This window comes from Petromyzon marinus, chromosome 80 (assembly GCF_048934315.1).
Source record: "Petromyzon marinus isolate PM22_M1 ecotype Great Lakes invasive population chromosome 80, UKy_Petmar_22M1.pri1.0, whole genome shotgun sequence".
Lineage (NCBI taxonomy): Eukaryota > Metazoa > Chordata > Hyperoartia > Petromyzontiformes > Petromyzontidae > Petromyzon > Petromyzon marinus.
The window spans coordinates 9,962,702-9,985,533 of record NC_133746.1 but is presented as its reverse complement, the minus strand read 5'-3'; the positions used below and the strand labels follow the sequence as shown (position 1 = coordinate 9,985,533).

At 45.3% G+C, this 22,832-nt stretch overlaps 1 protein-coding gene across 2 annotated transcripts; it reads right to left on the bottom strand.

The window, feature by feature from the left end:
* Nucleotides 1-45: 45 nt before the first annotated feature.
* LOC116957670 (uncharacterized) lies at nt 46-12,123 on the bottom strand. 2 transcript variants are annotated; one of them, XM_076057333.1, is made up of 2 exons: nt 11,774-12,123; nt 46-2,919 (listed from the first exon to the last, which is right to left on the bottom strand). In XM_076057333.1, the coding sequence occupies exon 2, from the start codon at nt 2,911-2,913 to the stop codon at nt 1,855-1,857; it is 1,059 nt and encodes a 352-aa protein (XP_075913448.1). In that variant the 5' UTR covers nt 2,914-2,919; nt 11,774-12,123; the 3' UTR covers nt 46-1,854. The 2 variants fall into 2 exon arrangements, with proteins under 2 accessions (XP_075913448.1, XP_075913447.1); XM_076057332.1 differs by having other exon boundaries at nt 11,779-12,123.
* Between the last annotated feature and the right edge of the window lie 10,709 nt (nt 12,124-22,832).

Sequence of the window (22,832 nt, the reverse complement as noted above, 5' to 3'; positions counted from 1 at the left end):
ATACTTCCGTCCGTCGATTGCAGATGCGTATGCAGACACAGAAAGTGATACAAAATAGTGGTTTTTATTTCGTTGAATAACGTTGTCGTACACAGTTTTCCACGTCCGATACCGTTTTTCCCTCCAACAAGTGTACAGATTCTACGTGCGCCTACATCTCTTTAAAAAGGAGTGCCGTCGCTTTGGGCACAGCCTCAAGCAGAAGAACCAATTTGATTCCCGAAGAACCAATTGGCTCGTGAGTAGACGAAATTTTGGCGCCTAACGCGAAATGTCAGACATGGTTTCGAACGGCCCGCGGCACGGCCTAGAGAAACGCACCGGAGAGCCGCGACGGTGCTCCATCAGTGCTCGATCGACGGTGCGAGCGGAGCAATCCGTTGTCAGTCATCGCCACCGCCATCTCCATCATCGCCGCCGGCATCATCATCATCATCGCCACTAAAATTTCCATCATTATTGCCATCATTATCGCCGCCGGCATCTTCATCATCATCTTCATCATGATCTCCATTATCGCCACCGCCATTTCCATCATTATCGCCATCATCATCGCCACCGCCATCTTCATCATCATCTCCATTATCGCCACCGCCATTTCCATTATTATCGCCATCATCATCGCCAGCGGCATTTTCATCATCATCATCTCCATCATCGCCACCGCCATCTTCATCATCATCTCCATTATCGCCATCATCATCGCCAGCGCCATTTTCATCATCATCATCTCCATCATCGCCATCTTCATCATCATCGCCATGGGTATCTTCATCATCATTATCATCATCTCCATCATCACCACCGCCATCTTCATCATTATCGCCATCATCATCGCCAGCGGCATTTTCATCATCATCAACATCTCCATCATTGCCACCGCCATCTTCATCATCATTATCATCAACATCTCCATCATTGCCACCGCCATCTTCATCATCATCATCGCCACGGGTATCTTCTTCATCATCATTATCATCATCTCCATCATCGACACTGCCATTTCCATCGTTATCGCCATCATCATCATCATCATCGCCAGCGGCATTTTCATCATCATCATCATCATTATCTCCATCATCGCCATCGCCATCATCATCGCCAACGCCATCTTCATCATCATCGCCAACGTCATCTTCATCATCATTATCATCATCATCATCTCCATCATCGCCATTTCCATCGCTATCGCCATCTTCTTCATCATCGCCACCGCCACCTGGCCGACGCGGTGGCCTTGCCACAGCGGCGCCGGCCACAGCTTCACCGCGCTGGCCCGCGGCTTTTAGCGAACGGCGCAAGCACCGAGCGGCCAAAATGGCCGCCCGTCGCGATCCCCGACTTGCGTTCCCGCGTTGAAGACGAAATGATTTGGCACCGGGCCTTCGTTTGTCAAGATTCGGGGGGGGGGGGGGGGGGGGGCCCTCCCCTCCCCTCCCCTCCCCCCCCAGAGCCCCCTCTGAAGCGTGGACGGGGGGGCCCTCGTGTGCATGTGTAGGTTGCACTTCTTTTGCACCACCGTACGTAAGCCAACCGTGGCTAATCGGAGGTGCGCGGGGGTGTCAAGGACGACGAACTAAACGCGCAACAACAACAACAACAAGCAGCAGCAGCAGCAGCAGTTCTGAAGAAACGAGTTTGTCAATCTAGACGACGGCGACGATGACGACGGCGTCAAAGTGCGTCGAAGCTCCCGGTGCCTCCCTCGCGCCGGAAGGGAGAGAGCGTTCCAGACGGTCCGCAGAAGCGGCCGCGGGCATCCGAAACCGCCGCGCGGCGACCACCGCCGCCTCCGTTCGAACGGCCTGGCGAAAAGCCGCCGTCCTGCCGCGGACGCCACCGGAGCGCGGCGCCTCAGCCGCTCGCGTGATGGTTCAGCGCCAGCGCCGCCGCCTCCGCCGCCTCCTCCTCCTTCTCGGCGCCCTCCTCGGCGTGCACCTGCCGGTGCCTGCGCAGGTGGTGCGCGTGCGCGAACGCCCGGCCGCACTGCGCGCACGCGTGCGGCCTCTCGCCCGTGTGCGTGGCGCGGTGCCGCAGCAGGTGCTCGGCGCGCGCGAACGCCTTTCCGCAGGCGGCGCACGCGTGGGCCCGTTCGCCCGTGTGCACGGCGCGGTGCTTCCGCAGGCTGCCGAGCTGCGCGAAGGCCCGGCCGCAGTCGGCGCAGGCGTGCCGGCGCTCGCCCGTGTGCACGGCGCGCTGGTGCGTGCGCAGGTTGCCGCGCTGCGCGAAGGCCCGGCCGCAGTCGGCGCAGGCGTGCGGGCGCTCGCCCGTGTGCGTGGCGCGGTGGCCCCGCAGGTGGTGGGCGTGGGCGAAGGCCCGGCCGCAGTCGGGGCACGCGTGCGGGCGCTCGCGCGTGTGCGTCGTCTGGTGGCGCTGCAGGTGCTCGAGGCGGGAGAACGCCTTCTCGCACACCGTGCACACGAACAGCCGCTCGCCCCGGTGCGTGCGCCGGTGCACGCGCAGGCCCGACGGCACCGCGAACGCCTTGCCGCAGTCGCCGCACTCGAACGGCTTCTCGGCGCCGGGGCCGCCCTGGCGGGGGGGCGGCGGCGGCGGCGGCGGCGGCGGCGGCGCCGGCGGCGGCGGCGTCGCCGGCGGCTGCTTGTTGTTGTTGTTGTTGTTGCTGCTGCTGTTGCCGCCGCCGCCGCTGTCGCAGTGGCTGCGCTGGTGCGTCTGCAGGTTGCCCGCCAGCGCGAACGCCTTGCCGCAGTCGCCGCACTGGAACGGCTTCTCGGCCGCGTGGGCGCGGGCGCGGGCCTTCAGGTTGCTGCGGCGGTCGGTGCCGTAGGGGCGCCGCTGCTGCTGCTGCTGCTGATGATGCTGCTGCTGATGATGCTGCTGCTGCTGCTGATGCTGCTGCTGCTGCGGAGGAGGAGATGGCGGCGGCGGCGTCTTGCTTGGGCAAGGCTCCATCACCGTCTGTACGGCGAGAGGGGGCAGGGTAAAGTACACGGACGGACGGACGGCCGGTGTTCATGTAGCCGGCGTGGAGGCAGAAACTATTTTTGACCATTACCCACGTGGGGGCCCACGTGAGGGCCCACGTGAGGGCCCACGTGAGGGCCCACGTGAGGGCCCACGTGAGGGCCCCCACCCCCCCCGGCCCCCACCCCTCCTCCACGCTGAGCTGCTGCGTAGTAGCGGCTCTCTCTCTTTCAGAAGCGGCGACCAGCCCATCGCAGATGACGGCGGGCTCAACCGCGTGGCTTGTCGCGTGGAAATGTATAGCAGCGGCCAGGGGGCGGAGCCACAGGGGGGGCTGGGGGGGGCTCAGCCCCCCCTGAAATTTTGGGAAAGTCGGTCATCTGGATAACCGGATATCCGGCTGCTGCAAAATGCTGCAGGCTGCCACCTTGTGCTGCCACCTTGTGGTGTCACCTTGTGCTGCCACCTTGTGTGCTGCCCTGCAGGCTACCACCTTGTGCTGCCACCTTGTGCTGTCACCTCGTGTGCTGCCCTGCAGGCTGCCACCGTGTGCTGCCACCTTGTGTGCTGCCCTGCAGGCTGCCACCTCTTGCTGTCCTGCAGGCTGCTTGAGCGGCAGCATTTTGAACTTATCGAACTTATTAGCCACATCGGCGGCTCCGACCTATTAATAAACTCCGCGTTCAAATTAAAATTAAATTTTGATTTAAAGCTTTTCGTGACTGCAGCGATTAATATTCTTGCCTCTTTCGGTAAAGTCACCATGTAGAAGGGAAACAATAAAATAATAAAAATATAAAATACAATTTGAATTTGGAGCTTTCGTGACTACAGGAATTATTCTTTGTTTTTTTCGGTAAAGTCGCGTACAGAGCGAGACAGGCACACAGTGCCTGTGTCTCTCTCTCCATGTGTCTCTGTGCTAACTCGTTCTGCTTGGATGTGTTATATATGTGTATGCGGTCTGTATATTTTTTTAGATTTTAAATTTCACACTTAACTTACAATTTGGCAATCTTTGAAATAACGTAATCAACCTGGCCTTGCGTTAATTGTTTTTGACCGACCGTTTGTGTTGCGTTATATGGTTTACAAATCTTGCAAAAACCTGCTTGATTTAGTGTGCTCCCACGTTTCTCTCTCTCTGTATCCCGTTGTATCTGTGTCTGTGCATATATCTGCGGCTACGCGTCTCCTCTCTCTCGTAAATTTAGCTCTTCTGTACCTGATGATGATGATTGCTTGTGTTGCAATGGAAACGTTGTACACCATTATGTTATTTTTCTACGTGCCTTTACCGAAAAAAACAAGGAACTATAACATTTTCACGACGTTTCGACTGCAACACAAGCAATCATCATCAGGTGTGAAAACCCACAGCAAGAAAAAATGTTCTCGCTGTGGAAATTTTTCTTCTTGCTGTGGTTTTCACACCCGATGACGATTGCTTGTGTTGCAGTCGAAACGCCGTGAGAATTTTATTGTTTCATATTTTTATTATTTTATTGTTTCCCTTCTAACGTGGTGGTTTTCACACCTGATGATTGCTTGTGTTGCAGTCGAAACGCCGTGAGAATTTTATTGTTTTATATTTTTATTATTTTATTGTTTCCCTTCTAACGTGGTGGTTTTCACACCTGATAATGATTGCTTGTGTTGCAGTCGAAACGCCGTGAGAATTTTATTGTTTCATATTTTTATTATTTTATTGTTTCCCTTCTAACGTGGTGGTTTTCACACCCGATGATGATTGCTTGTGTTGCAGTCGAAACGCCGTGAGAATTTTATTGTTTTATATATTTTTATTATTTTATTGTTTCCCTTCCAACGTGGTGGTGACTTTACCGAAAGAACCAAGAACACCAATAAAATTTGCTTTATACATTTGTGGTGCCCATTGGAAAACATACACTGGATGTCTCAGAATATTGAAGTCAGCTCTCCCGCCCACCCCCCCAAAAAGTCAAAATCCTGGCTCCGACCCTGGCAGTGGCCAAAACGCTCCCGAAAAGCGCGTTGGCGACGTCGATTTTAAATGTGGACCAGGGGACAACGCCGAAAAGGGCGAACAGTACAAAGACACTCAGCTATTTCAATGCTAAATTCTATGCTAATTCCTTTGTCAAGGGGTGCCTCTGCGGATGTGCATGCTTTAACTTAGCTATTTCAATGCTAAATTCTATGCTAATTCCTTTGTCAAGGGGTGCCTCTGCGGATGTGTATGCTTTAACTTTTAACATAGCCATTTCTGTGACCAGTCACAAGCTAATCACTCAGCCATTTCAATGCTAAATTATATGCTAATTCCTCTGTCAAGGCGCTTTGTTTCCTCTCACACAGCTTAAAGGTCGTGATCTGAACGTGGCTTTTTCACTCCAGCGCTGTCCTACCAGACAGTCTCGTCCCTTCACCTGATGAAGGCCGCTTGTGTTGTGGCCGAAAAGTCGTGAGAATATTATTGTGTTATTTTATTTTATCAATTTATTATTTTATTCTCATTCTACGTGACTTTACCGAAAGAACCAAAGAAGTACAAAGACAATGCCACTTTCAGGATATTTATAGCGCGGGGTGTTAGACCTCTGGTGTCATGTTTGTTTGTTGTAGTACGGAGTTAAGACTGATGGCCTTAATCTAAAGTTGTCTTGTGGTGGTTGTTGTTGTTTGACTTGCATCCCACTGGGATTTGTCGCACACGGCGTTGGTGTGGTGCACGACGCTTTTTCTGGAATATTTTTTGCCGTTTTTTGTCCTGGATTTTCTGTTTTGCACAGTCACACACGTAGTCACTTCAAGATGTTTTTCTTGTTTGTGTTTTTGTGTTTGTTGCGGTTGCACCCGATTCAAGAGGTGAATGGCTCACACGGGGCTATACCAAATAAACGAAACTGGAAACTGTATTTAGACCCCTGGTCTAAATACAGTTAGTGAGATCAGGCTCTAAAGAAAGCCGTCTCTGGTGTGGACCAATCAGTTTCAATGACAATGCATCATCATCCACTACCAGGCCATGTTTTTTTGTTTGCATGTTCACCGCAAGTATCTGCGTGCTTAAAACGCATTGACACGATTATTTACAACAACGTTTCTAAATTTTGATTTAAAGCTTTCGTGACTGCAGTAATTCATATTCTTAGTTATTTCGGTAAAGTCACGTTGAAGGGAAACAACAAAATAATAAAATATATATTTTATATTGTTTCATATATATTTTATTATTGTTCTTTCCCTTCAACGTGACTTTACCGAAAGAACTAAGAATAATAACAACGTTTCTGTTTGGTGTTTTAACATCTTAACGCAAACCGTGTTATCGTGACCGGAAAGGGTAAAACCGATTTCTGTATTTTGAAATACTCGCAAAGGGGGATGACCCATGACGGTCAGGGCACCCTTGGGGATCACAAAAGACAAAGATCCCCCGTGTAGCCTGTCACAGCCTGCCGGGGCAAGTGCTGTGACACATATCGAAGGCTACCGGCCACCGTGGCCCACGATGAGGTGGGTGGCACCACGCCCGGCCGCCTTTGTCTCTCCGCCCACCGGACGATGTTCACTCTGCACCGGTGATGGAAACTGCACCGGTCCTGGGCCCTCTCCTAGGTCGACTCAGTCTCAAATGAAACATCGCCCACCCGGGGGGGAGGGGGGGGGGGAAGGAGAGACAAAGGCGGACGGGCGGGCGCTGTGCTGGTAGCCAGCCACCAAACCTCGTGTGACACAGTGCCGGTAGCCTTCATAGGTGCTGCTGCTCGCTGATAGCACTTGCCCCGACAGTCTGTCAGAGGCTACACAGGGGATCTTTGTCTGTGTCTGTGTGTGAGGTGCTAGCTAACAGCACTTGCCCCGACAGTCTGTCAGAGGCTACACGGGGGATCTTTGTCTGTGTCTGTGTGTGAGGTGCTAGCTAACAGCACTTGCCCCAACAGTCTGTCAGAGGCTACACGGGGGATCTTTGTCTGTGTCTGTGTGTGAGGTGCTAGCTAACGGCACTTGCCCCTGCAGTCTGTCAGAGGCTACACGGGGGATCTTTGTCTGTGTGTGAGGTGCTAGCTAACAGCACTTGCCTCTGCAGTCTGTCAGAGGCTACACGGGGGATCTTTGTCTGTGTCTGTGTGTAAGGTGCTCGCTGACAGCACTTGCCCCGACAGTCTGTCAGAGGCTACACAGGGGATCTTTGTCTGTGTCTGTGTGTGAGGTGCTCGCTGACAGCACTTGCCCCTGCAGCCTGTTAGAGGCTACACGGGGGATCTTTGTCTGTGTCTGTGTGTGAGGTGCTAGCTAACAGCACTTGCCCCGACAGTCTGTCAGAGGCTACACGGGGGATCTTTGTCTGTGTATTTGTGTTGATGCGTGTGTGTGTGTGCATGCCTGTGCGTGCACACGCGTGTGCATGTGGTGGTGGTGTGGGTGGTGTGTGGTGGTGTGTGTGGCAAAACAACCCCCTACCTCCTCGCGGTGCCGGACGGGCAACTCTGTCGTGGACAGTGCTGTGGGGGGAGATCCAATTTTGATTGGCTCCTCCCCTCATGGCATATGTGTCCACCACAGGGGCTAAACGGGGGCTCTGGACGGGTGCGAGGGGCTGGTAACCCCTCCACCTTCAATTAATTACCACGAAACCACGAGTTAAACTGAAATATGTAACTAATAAGCTTGTGCCGGAGGCCCCGGGGGGCCAGGCGTCTATGACGTCTCCTGGCCAAACCCCAATTGGCGGAGCCAGGAGATTGAATATCCACCCTCGGGGCTCCTCCAGAAACAACGAAAAGCCACTACGGGTGGCCACGTGGAATGTTCGAACGCTCACTGCGGAGGATAGGCTGCCACTCCTCTGTCGGGAGCTGGACCGGTACCGCCTGGATCTATGCGGCATTCAGGTCCGGTGGACCGGCTCTGGCTCCTGCCACCATGAGGGGTGGACAGTCCTCTACTTGGGGCAGCAGACTGCCAAACAACAGGGTGTGGCTCTTCTTTTGAACAAAATAATGAAGGGGGCGTGGGAGCGTGGCGGTGAGGTGTGGGAAGCTGTAAGCCCCAGGCTACTTTGGGCTCGACTTCCCATCAACCGGAGGCGAGGAATGGTGGTCGTGGTTACTTATGCCCCCACCGAAGATGAACATCCGTGGAGGGATGCAGGCAAAGCCGATGAGTCAGATGCCTTCTATGACCTCCTGTCACAGGTGCTGGCTAAAGTGGCCCCTCGGGATAGAGTCATCATGTTGGGTGACTTTAATGCCCGAGTTGGTCATGATACTAGCACCTGGTCTGGAGTGATTGGAGGGCATGGGCCAGATCAGCTCAATAACAACGGTAGGAGGCTGCTAGATTTTTGTGCAGCCCATGGGCTTGTAATTACCAACACGCTGTTTCGGCATCGGCGCATCCACACAACATCATGGATGCATGCCGGGTCCAAGCAAGAACATCTGCTGGACTACATAGTGACGGACCAGCGGATGCGAGCCCATGTCCTTGACACCAGGACCTACCGTGGAGCTGATCTGCCCTCTGACCATCGACTAGTCATCTGTAAGATGCGCCTGCCATTCTTCCACTCCGGTGGTGGGTGTACACCCAGGACCCCATTCCGACCTAAAGTGGCCTGGTCTCAGTTATCTGATGAAAGTTGCAAGCGAGAATTTCATCATCGCTTGCGGCTGGGATTGGCATCGTCCCCGACTCCTCCTGATGTCGAGGGTAAATGGGCGAGGTTTAGGACTGTGACTCATGCAGCTGCAATGGCTGCTTTGGGTACGCGGTCCAGACCTCCCCAGAGACCCTGGCTGACAGAGGAGGTGTTCAGGATGGTTGAGAAAAAGCGACAGGCCCACTGTCATCGGCTACAGAATCCCACGTCAGAGAATGAGGAGGCTTACCGCAGCCTTCGCTCGGAGGTTCGGAGAGCCGTGAGGCGCTGTAAGGATGGGTGGTGGTCGCGGGTTGCTGAGGAGATGGAGTCTGCCTCAGTGGCCCGTGATCACAAATCTCTATTTAACTCCATCAAAAAAGTAACCTGCAGCGCCACACCTATTACCATCATTAGAGGAAAAAACGGTGATCCAATCTCCGACCCCCAGGAACAGGTTTGCAGATTTGCTGCGCATTTCTGTGAGGTCCTGGGGGAGGGAAAATCCCTCAGCCAGGAAAACATCGTGGCACAAAGTGAGGATGACCCTGCTGAGGCTGCGGTGCCTCAAATATTGGAAGAAGTCACCCCCTGTGAGTGGCTGGCTGAGGTGCCATCTGTTGAGGAAGTACTGAAGGCGATCCGGAGTCTGAGACCAGGAAAGGCAGCGGGCAGAGATGATTTGCCAAGCGAAATGCTGAGGGAGGGTGGCGTTTGTGCACAGACTGCCCTATATGACATCATAACAACGGTCTGGGCCGCTGGACGGGTTCTGCAGGATTGGAAGGATGCCCTGGTGGTCCCCCTCTTTAAGAAGGGGGACCGCACAGACTGTAACAACTACAGGGGCATCTCACTCCTCAGTGTGCCGGGAAAGGTCCTGGCAAGGATTATTCAGCATCGCCTTGACAGGCACGCTGAGGAGAGGCTTGCGGAGCCCCAATGCGGTTTCAGGAAAGGGCAGTCCTGCACAGATGCCATATTTTCTGTCCGTCTGCTACAGCAGAGGTGTAGGGAATTCCAACAAGACCTACATCTCTGCTTTATTGACCTGGTCAAGGCCTATGATACCATCAGTAGGCCTGGGCTCTGGGTCGTTCTTCGTGCTTTTGGAGTACCTGACCCTCTGCTCACGATCATTAAGGACCTTCATGATGGTGAGCGGGCCCGGGTAAAACTACGTGGCCGGGAGTCAGAGCCATTCCCTATACACCTTGGGGTGCGACAGGGATGTCCTCTGGCTCCCACATTATTTAACATCTATTTTGACCACGTAGTTCGTGAAGCCTTCAATAGCTGTACCGGGGGAATCTCCATATGGTACAGATATAATGGGAGGCTGATCGATGCCCGGGTGCGGTCAAGGGATGGCTCCCTATTGGTCAACCACGTTATGTATGCTGATGATTTGGTAATAGCTGCTCAGTCAGAGGAGGAGTTGGAGACGCTGCTGCTGAGACTGGAGCGTGCCACTAAGAGGTGGGGCCTTACCATCAGCCCCACCAAAACTAAGCACCTGCCTGGGTATTTTGTACCATCGGGCACTCCACCCCCACAACTCCCAATCGGTGATGGGGCAGTTGTGGAGAGAGTGGAGAGTTTCCCATACCTGGGTAGTGTGCTTATGACTGGCTCAAGTTTAACAGCAGAGGTCTCACTCCGAATCAGTCGAGCGGCAATATCTTTTAATCGGTTGCGTAATGCTGTGTGGAAGCTACCTGGTCTGTCGCTCCGCACTAAGCTTCAGGCCTTCTCGGCCACGGTCATTCCCTCCCTTCTCTAAGCTTGCGAAACGTGGACTCCCCTAATGGAACATCTTCGCCAGTTAGAAACATTTAGGCTGGCCTGCCTACGATCCATCCTGGGTTTAACCAGACTGGATTGTGTGAGGAGCTCACAAATCCTTGAAAGATCTGGGCAAGGTCCCATCGGTGAGCTCCTCCGGCGGGCAAGGCTGCGATGGCTGGGTCATGTAGCCCGCATGCCCAGCCAACGCATGCCGAAACAGCTTTTGTTCGGCCGGATTGAGGGGGCTAAGCGGGCGCGGCACGGGCTAGAGAAGAGATGGAGTGATGTGGTACAGGAGGACGTGGAGCTGAGTGGACTTGCCGATGACTGGTACCAGCGGTGTCAAGATCGACCTCTGTGGAGGAGGCTCGTGAAGGATGCTACTGGGCAGTTGGAGGTAGTCGCCCTCCAACAACAACGGAGGGCGGAGGAGCGACGCTCACAACAACGAGCGGCGCGCCGGGTGGCTAAAGCACAGCAGGTTGGCACAGTAGGGGGCACAGGTGGTGCATCAGCCAGTCATCTCAGTCAGTCGACCTGTGGCACCTGGGTCTGCCCCGTGACCTGCCAGCGGGCGTTCGACACTTCACGTGGCCTCAGGGTGCACATGGCCTGGCACAAGCGTCGTGGTGACGTCACCGCCACTTAGTGGCGAATGGCGGTTGTTGTGTTGTTGTTGGTGGTGTGTGTGGTGGTGTGTGTGGTGGTGTGTGTGGTAGTGGTGGTGTGTGTGGTGTGTGTGGTGGTGTGTGTGGTGGTGTGTGGTGTGTGGTAGTGTGTGTGGTGTGTGGTGGTGTGTGTGGTGTGTGGTAGTGGTGTGTGTGGTGGTGTGTGTGGATGGTGGTGGTGTGTGTGGTGTGTGTGGTGTGTGTGGTGGTGGTGTGTGTGGTGTGTGGTAGTGGTGGTGGTGTGTGTGGGTGGTGGTGTGGGTGGTGGTGGTGTGTGGTGGTGTGTGTGGTAGTGGTGGTGGTGTAGCGGTGTAGCGCTACACTGCGCTATGAACCTGGCGACCCGGGTTCGATTCCCGCTCACGGCCAACACCACCGGTGACGATTATCTGAACCGGTCCTGGGCCTCCCCCTAGGTCGACTCAGCCTCAAATGAGTACCTGGTGCGGTGTGCAGTAAACATCGCCACTGGGGAGACAAAGGCGGCCGGGCGTGGTGCTGACCACCTACCCCCTCGTGTACCGTTCCGGCCTTCATAGGTGCTGCTCGCTAACAGCACTTGCCCCTACAGTCTGTTAAGGCTACACGGGGGATCTTTATCTTTGTGGGTGCGGGTGGTGATGTGGGGGTTGGTGGTGGTGTGGGTGGTGGTGTGGGTGGTGCTGTGTGGTGGTGCTGTGTGGTGGTGCTGTGTGGTGGTGGTGTGGGTGGTGGTGGTGCTGTGGTGGTGGTGGGGGGTGATGTGGGTGGTGGTTGACCATACTTCACCAATCCGTGGAGGCAGACGGTGGCGGTGGTGAGGAGGAGGCGGCGTGTGACGTCTCGGGTGAGGAAGTCGTTCATCTGCATGACGTCACGACGAGCGGGGGTGACGTCATTTGTTTTTCCGTCACCTCCGGTCGAGGCGTCATGTTCAATGTGGGGGCACGCATATGACGTCATTGTCTCGACGACGCCCACCACGAGGACATTTTTTTGTTTGATATCCCGACACAAAGGTAAAGATCCCCCGTTTAGCCTCTAACAGACTGCAGGGTCAAGTGCTGTCAGCTAGCACCTCACACACAGACACAGACAAAGATCCCCCGTGTAGCCTCTAACAGGCTGCAGGGGCAAGTGCTGTTAGCTAGGACCTCACACACACAGACACAGACAAAGATCCCCCGTGTAGCTTTAATAGAATGCAGGGGCAAGTGCTGTTAGCTAGCACCTCACACACAGAGACACAGACAAAGATTCCCCGTGTAGCCTCTAACAGGCTGCAGGGGCAAGTGCTGTTAGCTGGCACCTCACACACAGACACAAAGATCCCCCGTGCAGCCTCTAACAGACTGAAGGGGCAAGTGCTGTTAGCGAGTACCTCACACACAGACACAGACAAAGATCCCCCGTGTAGCCTCTAACAGGCTGCAGGGGCAAGTGCTGTTAGCTGGCACCTCACACACAGGCACAGACAAAGATCCCCCGTGTAGCCTGTAACAGACTGCAGGGGAAAGTGCTGTTCGCTAGCACCTCACACACAGACACAGATCCCCCGTGTAGCCTCTAACAGACTGCAGGGGCAAGTGCTGTTAGCTGGCACCTCACACACAGACACAGACAAAGATCCCCCGTGTAGCCTCTAACAGACTGCAGGGGCAAGTGCTGTTAGCTAGCACCTCACACACAGACACAGACAAAGATCCCCCGTGTAGCCTCTAACAGGCTGCAGGGGCAAGTGCTGTCAGCTAGCACCTCACACACAGACACAGACAAAGATCCCCCGTGTAGCCTCTAACAGGCTGCAGGGGCAAGTGCTGTTAGCTAGCACCTCACACACACAGACACAGACAAATATTCCCCGTGTAGCCTCTAACAGGCTGCAGGGGCAAGTGCTGTTAGCTGGCACCTCACACACAGACACAAAGATCCCCCGTGCAGCCTCTAACAGACTGAAGGGGCAAGTGCTGTTAGCGAGTACCTCACACACAGACACATACAAAGATCCCCCGTGTAGCCTCTAACAGGCTGCAGGGGAAAGTGCTGTTAGCTGGCACCTCACACACAGACACAGACAAAGATCCCCCGTGTAGCCTCTAACAGACTGCAGGGGAAAGTGCTGTTAGCTAGCACCTCACACACAGACACAGACAAAGATCCCCCGTGTAGCCTCTAACAGACTGCAGGGGCAAGTGCTGTTAGCTAGCACCTCACACACAGACACAGACAAAGATCCCCCGTGTAGCCTCTGACAGGCTGCAGGGGCAAGTGCTGTTAGCTAGCACCTCACACAGACACAGACAAATATTCCCCGTGTAGCCTCTAACAGGCTGCAGGGGCAAGTGCTGTTAGCTAGCACCTCACACACAGACAAAGATCCCCCGTGTAGCCTCTAGCAGGCTGCAGGGGCAAGTGCTGTTAGCTCGCACCTCACACACAGACACAAAGATTCCCCGTGCAGCCTCTAACAGACTGAAGGGGCAAGTGCTGTTAGCGAGTACCTCACACACAGACACAGACAAAGATCCCCCGTGTAGCCTCTAACAGGCTGCAGGGGCAAGTGCTGTTAGCTGGCACCTCACACACAGACACAGACAAAGATCCCCCGTGTAGCCTCTAACAGACTGCAGGGGCAAGTGATGTTAGCTAGCACCTCACACACAGACACAGACAAAGATCCCCCGTGTAGCCTCTAACAGGCTGCAGGGGCAAGTGCTGTTAGCTGGCACCTCACACACAGACACAGACAAAGATCCCCCGTGCAGCCTCTAACAGACTGCAGGGGCAAGTGCTGTTAGCGAGCAGCACCGATGAAGTCGGGCCGAACGATTAATCGATTAAAAATCGAAATCGTAATTTGAAACGATGCGATTAGTAAATCGCAAAGGCTGCGATTTATTGCGATTTGAAAAGCCTTATTGCAATTTTATTACTTTATATTATTCTAACTTTATTTATTTCACTTAACAATTGTTCCATGTTTGATTGCTCAGTTTCATATTCTTGGTTCTTTCGGGTAAAGTCACCACGTTAGAAGGGAAACAATAAAATAATAAAACTATTAAACAATGAAATTCTCACGACGTTTCGACTGCAAACACAAGCAACCATCATCAGGTGTGAAAACCACACCAAGAAACATTTTAATAAGTAAAACATTAACATATTTCACGTTCTCATCCTTACATTAGAATATAAAGACGCCGTGTGATGAGGGGGGGTGTGAGGGGTCAAAAATCGTCCAAAATCGCGTGACGTCATTTATGGACGGCCCCTGGTCACAAGCAAAGTTTGTGGGTAATAAAACATTCTCCTGCGGAGGGAGCTGGTAAGGAACGTTGGGTTGCTCGGTCAATGGCCAGGGTCAACGGGCGGCACCACGTGGTGTATTCCGCAAATATGCCCGACTGTGAGGGCGGGCACAAGCCGGCGTGAGTAAGTAAAACGTTGAGTTTTATAAGGGCACCACGGGGTGACCAGCCCCTCCACACCCAGCCCCTCCCCACCCAGCCCCTCCCCACCAAGCCCCACCCCTCCCACCCCCCACCCAGCCCCACCCAGCCCCTCCCCACCCAGCCCCACCCAGCCCCACCCTCCCCACCCAGCCCCTCCCCACCCAACCCCTCTCCACCCAGCCCCTCCCCACCCAGCCCCTCCCCACCCAACCCCTCCCCACCCAGCCCCTCCCCACCCAGCCCCTCCCCACCCATCCCATTTTTTGATGCACGACTGACGGACACAATAATCCCCTTGTGGGCTGCTGGTGTAACCAGGAGATTCCTACACACTACAATAGCCATTGTCGCTACTTTTGAGGCATAAGCAATCAGGAAATACACACTTACTACCCATTAGCAAAAATAAATTATCGTTTTGTTCCACATTGGAATCCGACACTGGTACCGGCACAGTGGCACACGAGGGGGGGCCTGGCCAGCACCATGCCCGGCCGCCTTTGTCTCCCCTCCCTCCCTGCCCCCCCCCCCCTCCCAGTGGCGATTTTTGCTACACACCGCCGCTACAGCAGCTACTAATTGTTTAAGGCCGAGTTGACCTAGGGGATGCCCAGAGACCGGTTCAGATAAGGGGCCGTCCATAAATGACGTCACGCGATTTTGGACGATTTTTGACCCCCCCCCTCCTCGTCACACGGCGTCACAAAAAGTCAGACGCCCCCCCTCAAATATGACGTCATAAAGCTCTGCCCCCACCCCCCAAAATAAAACATGCTCCAAATCGCTTTAAACTATTGCCATTGTAGTGCGTATTTAATGTGGCGCTGCATTCTGATGTTGTAGGAGAAAATATTTACTTAAAAGTCTCTTTAATTAAGTAGAACGCATTCTTGGTTCTTTCGGTAAAGTCACCACGTTAGAAGGGAAACAATAAAATAATACAAAATATATAAAACAATACAATTCTCACGACGTTTTGACTGCAACACAAGCAATCATCATCAGGTGTGAAAACCACAGCAAGAACATTTTCAAATTTTCATCATCAGGTTTTCACACCTGATGATTGATTGCTTGTGTTGCAGTCGATACGTCGTGAGAATTTTATTGTTTTATATTTTGTATTATTTTATTGTTTCCCTTCTAACGTGGTGGTGACTTTACCGAAAGAACCAAGAATATGAATTCCTGCAGTCACCAAAGCTTTAAATAAAAATTTAAGTAGAGCGTGTTGTCTATATTTATTTAAATTTGCGCATTTTGATATGACGTCACATTTCTCAAACCCACCCCCCTCGTCACAAATCGTCACAAATGTGTGACCCCTCCCCCCCACCATAGGTGCGTGACGTCATTTATGGACGTCCCCTAATCGTCTAGATGACGACACTGGCCACGCCATAGCATGCACGCGAATACTGGCAGTGACGTCACCACGCGCTGTGGCTTTCACGCTTCGACGTCTCGACCCGCGCCGCGGTGTTGCGCGTGACGTCATCGCGTGACGTCGCGCGCAACCTTTTGCAAGGAATCGCGTTGCTGCATTGACCACACCGACCAGTTTCAAAGACAATGCAGATAATATTAGAGAATGTGTTTTTATTTCTAATATCAGAGAATGTTTTTTTATTTCTAATATCAGAGAATGTTTTTTGTTTCTAATATCAGAGAATGTTTTTTATTTCTAATATCAGAGAATGTTTTTTGTTTCTAATATCAGAGAATGTTTTTTTTATTTCTAATATCAGAGAATGTTTTTTTTTAATTTCTAATATCAGAGAATGTTTTTTATTTCTAATATCAGAGATTGTTTTTTGTTTCTAATATCAGAGAATGTTTTTTATTTCTAATATCAGAATGTTTTTTGTTTCTAATATCAGAGAATGATTTTTATTTCTAATATCAGAGAATGTTTTTTGTTTCTAATATCAGAGAATGTTTTTTTATTTCTAATATCAGAGAATGTTTTTTTGTTTCTAATATCAGAGAATGTTTTTTTTATTTCTAATATCAGAGAACGTTTTTTTAATTTCTAATATCAGAGAATGTTTTTTGTTTCTAATATCAGAGAATGTTTTTTATTTCTAATATCAGAGAATGTTTTTTTTATTTCTAATATCAGAGAATGTTTTTTTGTTTCTAATATCAGAGAATGATTTTTATTTCTAATATCAGAGAATGTTTTTTTTAATTTCTAACATCAGAGAATGTTTTTTTGTTTCTAATATCAGAGAATGTTTTTTATTTCTAATATCAGAGAATGTTTTTTATTTCTAATATCAGAGAATGTTTTTTATTTCTAATATCAGAGAATGTTTTTTTTTATTTCTAATATCAGAGAATGTTTTTTTATTTCTAATATCAGAGAATGTTTTTTATTTCTAACATCAGAGAATGTTTTTTTTTATTTCTAATATCAGAGAATGATTTTTGTTTCTAATATCAGAGAATGTTTTTTTATTTCTAATATCAGAGAATGTTTTTTTATTTCTAACATCAGATAATGTTTTTTATTTCTAATATCAGAGAATGATTTTTGTTTCTAATATCAGAGAATGTTTTTTATTTCTAATATCAGAGAATGTTTTTTTGTTTCCAATATCAGAGAATGTTTTTTGTTTCTAATATCAGAGAATGTTTTTTATTTCTAACATCAGAGAATGTTTTTTGTTTCTAATATCAGAGAATGTTTTTTGTTTCTAATATCAGAGAATGTTTTTTTTATTTCTGATATCAGAGAATGTTTTTTTGTTTCTAATATCAGAGAATGTTTTTTTATTTCTAACATCAGAGAATGTTTTTTGTCTCTAATATCAGAGAATGTTTTTTTGTTTCTAATATCAGAGAATGTTTTTTGTTTCTAATATCAGAGAATGTTTTTTTTATTTCTGATATCAGAGAATGTTTTTTTTTGTTTCTAATATCAGAGAATGTTTTTTATTTCTAATATCAGAGAATGTTTTTTTTTACTTCTAATATCAGAGAATGTTTTTTTTATTTCTAACATCAGAGAATGTTTTTTATTTATAATATCAGAGAATGTTTTTTTTATTTCTAACATCAGAGAATGTTTTTGTTTCCAATATTAGAGAATGTTTTTTATTTCTAATATCAGAGAATGTTTTCTGGTTCTAATATCAAAGAATGTTTTTTTGTTTCTAATATCAAAGAATGTTTTTTTGTTTCTAATATCAGAGAATGTTTTTTATTTCTAATATCAGAGAATGTTTTCTGTTTCTAATATCAAAGAATGTTTTTTTGTTTCTAATATCAGAGAATGTTTTTTATTTCTAATATCAGAGAATGTTTTTTTATTTCTAATATCAGAGAATGTTTTTTTATTTCTAATATCAGAGAATGTTTTTTTACTTCTAATATCAGAGAATGTTTTTTTATTTCTAATATCAGAGAATGTTTTTTTATTTCTAATATCAGAGAATGTTTTTTACTTCTAATATCAGAGAATGTTTTTTTATTTTTAATATCAGAGAATGTTTTTTATTTCTAATATCAGAGAATGTTTTTTATTTCTAATATCAGAGAATGTTTTTTTATTTCTAATATCAGAGAATGTTTTTTTATTTCTAATATCAGAGAATGTTTTTTTACTTCTAATATCAGAGAATGTTTTTTTATTTCTAATATCAGAGAATGTTTTTTATTTCTAATATCAGAGAATGTTTTTTACTTCTAATATCAGAGAATGTTTTTTTATTTCTAATATCAGAGAATGTTTTTTATTTCTAATATCAGAGAATGTTTTTTTATTTCTAATATCAGAGAATGTTTTTTTATTTCTAATATCAGAGAATGTTTTCTGTTTCTAATATCAGAGAATGTTTTTTATTTCTAATATCAGAGAATGTTTTTTATTTCTGATATCAGAGAATGTTTTTTTGTTTCTAATATCAGAGAATGTTTTTTATTTCTAATATCAGAGAATGTTTTTTATTTCTAATATCAGAGAATGTTTTTTGTTTCTAATATCAGAGAATGTTTTTTTGTTTCTAATATCAGAGAATGTTTTTTTATTTCTAATATCAGAGAATGTTTTTTATTTCTAACATCAGAGAATGTTTTTTGTTACTAACATCAGAGAATGTTTTGGTTTCTAATATCAGAGAATGTTTTTTATTTCTGATATCAGAGAATGTTTTTTTATTTCTAATATCAGAGAATGTTTTTTTATTTCTAATATCAGAGAATGTTTTTTGTTTCTAATATCAGAGAATGTTTTTTATTTCTAATATCAGAGAATGTTTTTTTATTTCTAATATCAGAGAATGTTTTTTTTATTTCTAATATCAGAGAATGTTTTTTTAAATTTCTAATATCAGAGAATGTTTTTTTATTTCTAACATCAGAGAATGTTTTTTTTATTTCTAATATCAGAGAATGTTTTTTGTTTCTAATATCAGAGAATGTTTTTTATTTCTAATATCAGAGAATGTTTTTTATTTCTAATATCAGAGAATGTTTTTTTATTTCTAATATCAGAGAATGTTTTTTGTTTCTAATATCAGAGAATGTTTTTTATTTCTAATATCAGAGAATGTTTTTTATTTCTAATATCAGAGAATGTTTTTTTTATTTCTAATATCAGAGAATGTTTTTTTTAATTTCTAATATCAGAGAATGTTTTTTTATTTCTAACATCAGAGAATGTTTTTTTTTATTTCTAATATCAGAGAATGATTTTTGTTTCTAATATCAGAGAATGTTTTTTATTTCTAATATCAGAGAATGTTTTTTATTTCTAACATCAGAGAATGTTTTTTATTTCTAATATCAGAGAATGATTTTTGTTTCTAATATCAGAGAATGTTTTTTTATTTATAATATCAGAGAATGTTTTTTATTTCTAACATCAGAGAATGTTTTTTATTTCTAATATCAGAGAATGTTTTTTTTTATTTCTAATATCAGAGAATGATTTTTGTTTCTAATATCAGAGAATGTTTTTTTGTTTCTAACATCAGAGAATGTTTTTTATTTCTAATATCAGAGAATGTTTTTTATTTCTAATATCAGAGAATGTTTTTTATTTCTAACATCAGAGAATGTTTTTTGTTTCTAATATCAGAGAATGTTTTTTTGTTTCTAATATCAGAGAATGTTTTTTTGTTTCTAACATCAGAGAATGTTTTTTATTTCTAATATCAGAGAATGTTTTTTATTTCTAATATCAGAGAATGTTTTTTGTTTCCAATATCAGAGAATGTTTTTTTGTTTCTAATATCAGAGAATGTTTTTTATTTCTAATATCAGAGAATGTTTTTTACTTCTAATATCAGAGAATGTTTTTTTATTTCTAATATCAGAGAATGTTTTTTTATTTCTAATATCAGAGAATGTTTTTTTATTTTTAATATCAGAGAATGTTTTTTTATTTCTAATATCAGAGAATGTTTTCTGTTTCTAATATCAGAGAATGTTTTTTATTTCTAATATCAGAGAATGTTTTTTATTTCTGATATCAGAGAATGTTTTTTTGTTTCTAATATCAGAGAATGTTTTTTATTTCTAATATCAGAGAATGTTTTTTATTTCTAATATCAGAGAATGTTTTTTGTTTCTAATATCAGAGAATGTTTTTTTGTTTCTAATATCAGAGAATGTTTTTTTATTTCTAATATCAGAGAATGTTTTTTATTTCTAACATCAGAGAATGTTTTTTGTTACTAACATCAGAGAATGTTTTTGTTTCTAATATCAGAGAATGTTTTTTATTTCTGATATCAGAGAATGTTTTTTTGTTTCTAATATCAGAGAATGTTTTTTATTTCTAATATCAGAGAATGTTTTTTATTTCTAATATCAGAGAATGTTTTTTGTTTCTAATATCAGAGAATGTTTTTTTATTTCTAATATCAGAGAATGTTTTTTATTTCTAATATCAGAGAATGTTTTTTTTATTTCTAATATCAGAGAATGTTTTTTTTAATTTCTAATATCAGAGAATGTTTTTTTATTTCTAACATCAGAGAATGTTTTTTTTATTTCTAATATCAGAGAATGATTTTTGTTTCTAATATCAGAGAATGTTTTTTATTTCTAATATCAGAGAATGTTTTTTATTTCTAACATCAGAGAATGTTTTTTATTTCTAATATCAGAGAATGATTTTTGTTTCTAATATCAGAGAATGTTTTTTTATTTATAATATCAGAGAATGTTTTTTATTTCTAACATCAGAGAATGTTTTTTATTTCTAATATCAGAGAATGTTTTTTTTTTATTTCTAATATCAGAGAATGATTTTTGTTTCTAATATCAGAGAATGTTTTTTTGTTTCTAATATCAGAGAATGTTTTTTATTTCTAATATCAGAAAATGTTTTTTTGTTTCTAATATCAGAGAATGTTTTTTGTTTCTAATATCAGAGAATGTTTTTTGTTTCTAATATCAGAGAATGTTTTTTATTTCTAATATCAGAGAATGTTTTTTTATTTCTAATATCAGAGAATGTTTTTTTGTTTCTAATATCAGAGAATGTTTTTTGTTTCTAATATCAGAGAATGTTTTTTATTTCTAATATCAGAAAATGTTTTTTTGTTTCTAATATCAGAGAATGTTTTTTGTTTCTAATATCAGAGAATGTTTTTTGTTTCTAATATCAGAGAATGTTTTTTATTTCTAATATCAGAGAATGTTTTTTTATTTCTAATATCAGAGAATGTTTTTTGTTTCTAATATCAGAGAATGTTTTTTTTTTATTTAAAGCTTTCGTGACTGCAGTAATTCATATTCTTAGTTTTTTTCTGAGATAAGAGCTAAGCTTTAAATCAAAATTTAATCGCCTCTACGGGGAGGGTTTTCACATAACTTTAAGATCCTTCAACAAACTCCGGGATAAGAAAGCTCAGCTGATCGAGTCTCTCACCTTCCTGAAGAGATGCCGCGACTCTGGGGTAATACCAATCGCATTTACACTCACCTCTGCTACTGTAACTTCTTCTAATGCGAAACGAATTCTTTTCAAAACTAGCTTAGCTCTTATCTCAGAAAAAATCAGACTTATACGCACAGAACTAGATCAGTTAGACAAGACACTCTACAAATCACACTTATCATTGACGGCAATAATGTCCACATCGGATTGGGAACATGTAGACAATATGACTGCCTCTTCAGCTGCTACTATGTCGACCAAATGTAAGGAAAACCTGATTTCCAAATTTAACCTCCTATTCAACAAAAGACCGGACCCACACACCAAAAAGTTAGACGTTAATAAAGTCGTAATTAATCGCAGTAACAGTTCTATTTCCGATGGTCTGAAATCCGTTTTAGCTAAAGGTCTAAACTTTGCAGTCACACCTAAACACATACCAGTTAATGATATAATTGCCCAAGTAGACGTTGCTCTCAGGGGCCTGGGTCACATCGCTGCAGACGTAGCAAGATCTGAAATCGCTGCAACCCTCAAAAACGCTAAGATGCCAGCTAGCAACCTCAGCAAAGATGAGCGTTTTGAATTATATAAATTAAAAAAGAGGAATGATATTGTAGTTCTCTCAGCTGACAAAGGCAATGCTACTGTTATCATGGATAAAATAGAATACAACAACAAAATTAAAGAATTACTCGACGATGGTAGTTATACAAAAATAAAAAGAGATCCCACCAACAGCCTCGTCACACAAACCAACAAAATAATTTCTGATTCAACCGCATTAATTGATCAATCTAAACAGTTTTCGTTGAAACCTTCTGCTGCCAGGCCACCAAGATTATACGGCTTACCAAAAATACATAAAGTTGATACACCTCTTCGTCCCATAGTCTCTACTATCAGCTCCCCCACCTACAAACTAGCTCGTTATTTGTCTGAAATCCTGCGTCCTTTCACTGGAAAGACCACCTCTGCGGTACAAAATTCTACTCACCTGGTATCAACAATCAAGGGTATTTCCCTGTCCCCAGACGACCTGCTTGTCAGTTTTGATGTAGTTTCCTTATTCACCAAGGTTCCTGTACCTGACACCATTGCAATCATTGAAGACTTGGTTCATCAAGGACTAAACACTGAGGTACCCCCCCTGGTGAGACACTGTTTAACCAATACATACTTCACTTGGAATGGAACTTTCTACAAACAAACTGAGGGCACCCCAATGGGCTCCCCCCTTTCTCCAGTTATAGCTAACATTTTCATGGAGAAATTTGAGACTGACGCCATCCAGACTGCCACTCTGCGCCCAACCTTATGGAAGAGGTACGTGGATGACACTTTTGTCATCTGGCCACATGGCCGGCCTGCTCTAGACCAATTCTTCGACCACATCAATTCCATACACCCAGCCATCAGATTTACCATGGAAGTCGAAATAGATGGCAAGATACCTTTTTTGGATGTCCTAATTAAAAAGAGACCTGATGGTTCAA